The sequence below is a fragment of the Branchiostoma belcheri genome, unplaced genomic scaffold (assembly GCF_001625305.1).
Source record: "Branchiostoma belcheri isolate BF01 breed outbred unplaced genomic scaffold, Haploidv18h27 scaffold52, whole genome shotgun sequence".
In the NCBI taxonomy this organism is placed as follows: Eukaryota; Metazoa; Chordata; class Leptocardii; order Amphioxiformes; family Branchiostomatidae; genus Branchiostoma; species Branchiostoma belcheri.
The window spans coordinates 1,744,610-1,748,860 of NW_017804154.1; the positions used below are offsets into that span (position 1 = coordinate 1,744,610).

The following is a 4,251-nucleotide window of genomic DNA, read 5'->3' on the forward strand; positions in this document are numbered from 1 at the left end:
GGGCATCGCGCGCCCTTCCCGCGTCACGTGTAGGCATCTCGCATCTCTGATTGGTTGTTGCGTCTTAAGATGACTGAGCCGACGCGCGTTTAAACAATTTTTCTTTGTTCGATTTATCACACTTCACAGAGAATTGTCGCCAATGGCTACTTCTTTTTGTTGCAATATATAATACTTCACGGAGAATTGTCGCCTATGGCTTCTTGTTTTTTTTTTCGTTTTAGGAAGGTAACATTTGCACGTAGATACAGAACGTTTTCCTTCACATGATCTCTCTGTCTCTCTCTCTCTCTACCCGAGTCCTGTTAGTTACATTTTTTCTTACAATGACCATAATACGATATCAGCGTACAAGAGTATTTTCAGCAATCTGTTTTCTGTGTAACCAATAAATCTCATCTCTTCACTTCTAAATTTAGACTCCCGGAAAAAAGTGAATAGATTCAACAGTTGTATTGATATGTAACTGATGTTAGGTATTATAATACCTGAATGCTTCTTTTGTTTCCTTGTGGTATACGGCTGTATTGAACATGGGGAAGCGTTGGTTGAATATGCAGCACTCAAGTACAACCGAAATGAATAGGATCTGTCACAACTTTCACAGAGAAATACCTAGGTACGCAAAAGTTATGTTTAGGGTATTATAGTTTCTTCCATGGATGTTTGAATTGTCTCGTCACGCCAATTTACAGGCACATTGAAAGAACTTGTCTGTACAACATTCACTAACTTTTGAGTCATTTGTGTGATGTGTCAAATGTTTTCAACGCTGACAATTGTTTACTATGAAAACTTATGCCTAGAATGCCTGTTATCACCATGACATTCACTCAGAAGGGGTAAAAAGCTAATTAACAGTAAACATTGGCATGTAAGGTTAACATCACAGTTTTCTCTGGGCGAGACGGGGGTACTCGGAGCTAGCCTCACCAGCGGGGGAGTAGTATAGCCTGGTGTCCAGCCTTGTTAGCTTTAGTCCGCTCCCCAAGATCCGCTCCCCTCTATTGTTGGCGGGGAGCGGATCTTGGGGAGCGGACTAAAGCTAACAAGGCTGGACACCAGGCTAGGAGTAGTATACTCTGGGCTAGCCTGAAGTATCAAAAATTCCATCTAATTTGTCTGCGCACTGAAAATCGCTGTCTTAAGCTTAAGGATTGTAGTAACACATTTTCTACCTTCCAAATATACGAACCCGCGTATTAAAAAAGACAACTTTCTATGGAAAAAAAGATTTCTGAAAGAGGTCAGAAAAACACTCACCTCCTCTTCCAGGCTTCTTGCCCAAATGCCTTGGAGTCTTTTGAAACCACATATAAAGACTTCTTGTCCACGTTCCGCTACTTCAATCCTAGGTAACACAACAGCGGCATCTGATTGGCTGAAATCAGACAAGTGCTTAGCAACGCCGACCGAGGCGATACACATGCGCGGTGTGGTGGTTGCTAAGGGTCTGACAGAATGACTGACATGGGGAGATTTTAAGTAGTTCTCCAGTGGGAGACTCCCTTTTCTTTAGCTGTAACGTTGCAGTTTTCTTTATGCTTGAACCTTGTTCGATATTTTTTAGCATCGGACGCGGGGAAAACGGTACATGCGCGCCTGGGTTCTCACAATGAAACACATTTGTGTTGTGCTAACCTGACTTAAACTGACCAAATGTTTCTAATCTGCGTGGAAGCAGGTAATGATGTGGGCGTGGTGCAAACCAAATAATACTAATTTAAGAAAAACATATCAAACTATATGAATGCTTTTAATCAGGTGGCCAGTTTTAGATTAACGCACTCATCAAGGAAATAAAGGAAAATTGATTAGCATCTACAATTTGATACTCGTGTATTTATCTATCTTGATTAAGTACACAAAGATGCTATAATTATGGCTATTAACGCATTGACTTGTGTCAGTCTAAGTGGCTTTTGTATCAACACAGCAAGTCAAGCCTGCAGCTGAAATCACGAGAGTTTTCCAGGTCGCAAAAGTAATTGCTCGATTACTAGTAATACTAAAATACATTCTGTACAATGATTCAACAAAGGTTTGAGACAGATGACTTACTTTCACTCTTGAACGTTACAGTACTTTAGCCCATTACACAGTATCACTGTATAGAGTATTCAGTCTTATCATAAGATATACAGTCGCTTTGAATTCTAACTTTTTGCATTACTTTGTAGCATAGCTAACTTTCATAAGTCTGGACAAAACAACAACATTGCTACTCGTATCTTGTCTGGAAAAAAAAAGGTTGATTGTTTTTTGCAGGGGGTCGCCCATGGCCGCCGGCTTGCGATTTGCACCTTCTACTGGTGTTTACACCACAGAAAAGCGGCGTTTTGATTAGTAGGACGGGTTTAGTCTCCTTGGAATTTTTATTAGACAGCTGGCGGACCAAAAACAATACCTCTGTTTTTCAGGGAGGCAATGCCCATTGCCAAAATAACAAGACTCACCTTGTACGAGAACCAGCCAAGGTTGACGTCACTTCCTTACCGGAATCCGGCGCCAACAGTCACTTCTGGTAAACCTGAAGGGTCCGGAAGTCAATACAGTAACGTAAGGTTAGAAACAGACTTCTGTTACAGATTTATTCATGTATTAGCTCTCCTGCTTCCTGCTCGTCCTTACCCCCACTCTGACCCCACTGCACGGTCTGTCCACGGTGAACCAGAGATATCATTGCCTCCCCTTCGGCTAGGTTACAGTTGTATTAACCTCAGCAACCCATCAATCATGGTTCCTAACAGCACTGCACGAATCATATATCTACACAATCACAAAAATATGAAATGACTGTCTCTGATCCACAAAAGTCCCTGATCAACACGAACATACCCTGGATGACAGACTTCCCCTGAACGCTCACCGGGCATAATTATAACTAACTTGAATTGTCGACGACACACGGCACACTCACCACCGGACTAGGGTAAATCTGTTACTCAGGGTGAAAAGAACACTAGTACTAGTGTGAAAGATGGTCAGTGAACATTTAGTTAACATTTGTTAAATGTCTCAGAACGCGTGGCGCCATACCTGCATTGTACGACTGAACACGTCCTGAGGCTGAATCTTGTCTGATAATGACGTCATGGTGTTGGGCTGCGATTTACTCAGGAACGTTTCCTCACGAACAGGTGAACTATGTGTTTCCGCTTCGTGTTTTCTTTCCACCATTCTCACAGACACATCCGGCTATTGGTCTGATATGAGCGAAATAGGCTTTGTTTTGACTTATAAGGAATTTTCTTTCTCTTCTGAATTTACATATGTTGTCTCCAACAAAAGACTAGATTGTTATGAAAGTAGAACAGGCAATGTATTGTGAAAGTAACAGTCGACGAGTTGAAATAACCTGTAATTTCCTAATGATTATCCATCGTGGAATACCGGTATTTTGCCAGCAGTTGGTAAAGCAAGAGCAATCAGAGGACAGTGTATACCCTAGGGCCACAGGACTGCAAATTGAACATTTGTTTCCTCATGGATATTTGTAAGACTAAACGTTCCTGTTTTTGTCATTTCCTGTCCCTGTAGCACTACCGATACACCAAATATCAAGCTCTATTTTCAACAGCCAGGTTTTCCAACACGTTTCCAAAGTTTTGAGGTGACAATTCAGGTACCCTATTCACAAATGTATTTTTCGCAAGAATCAGATAATGGGACACATGCGGTGAGGGTCATACGGTATTGTGCAGGTCAATGACCCTTTGGGTCATTAAGCAATGGAACGTTTGGCGTCGTGAGTAAGGTTGCGTCACACACCTGCATACTAGTATCTGCAGTGCCATTTACCTAACACAAAATGGTTTGCGACAACATATGTATATACTCACGGATCCATGTGATGACGAAATCACCCTAACGCACGCGCCCATTGAGGTTACGACCGGAGTACCAGCAGCACCTACACCTGAATCATTGTAGTCCAACAGGCATTTCGTAAAATTTTCAATATTCGATGACCCTTAGAACTAGATGTATTCTCTCCAGATGTAGTCTTCATTGCAAGAGGTAACATCTCCAAATGCAAGACGTTTGCATCTCACAGATCATGCCTGCAGTGTTGTAGAAAAGCGTTCACGTCGAAAGTGTAGCTTGAATTCGAACTTCAACGTACATTTCACAATGCACTGTAGCTGTCAAAACGGCTGTGTTATCTGCTGTACTTATGTGACCTAAAGTTGTGACCTACAGGGCACAGTCCTGAACAGAATGTGTGGTTCCACACACGGTAATTTAGGG

At 42.0% G+C, this 4,251-nt stretch overlaps 1 protein-coding gene across 3 annotated transcripts in view; it reads right to left on the minus strand.

Moving 5' to 3' along the window:
• Window positions 1-3,113, minus strand: part of LOC109480722 (peroxidasin homolog) — a 22,882-nt gene extending 19,769 nt beyond the window's left edge. The window contains exons 1-3 of one of the 3 annotated variants that reach the window (XM_019782965.1): window positions 3,040-3,113; window positions 2,457-2,530; window positions 1,264-1,351 (exon numbers count right to left, since the gene is read on the minus strand). Coding sequence is in view for 1 of the 3 variants with exons in the window: in XM_019782964.1 (XP_019638523.1) it covers window positions 1,264-1,428 (165 nt within the window). In the remaining 2 variants the exon portion in view is untranslated. Of the gene's footprint in view, window positions 1-1,263; window positions 1,646-2,456; window positions 2,531-3,039 lie in introns of those variants that run through there. The other 2 variants (XM_019782966.1, XM_019782964.1) reach the window with 2 other exon arrangements.
• Window positions 3,114-4,251: the final 1,138 nt, after the last annotated feature.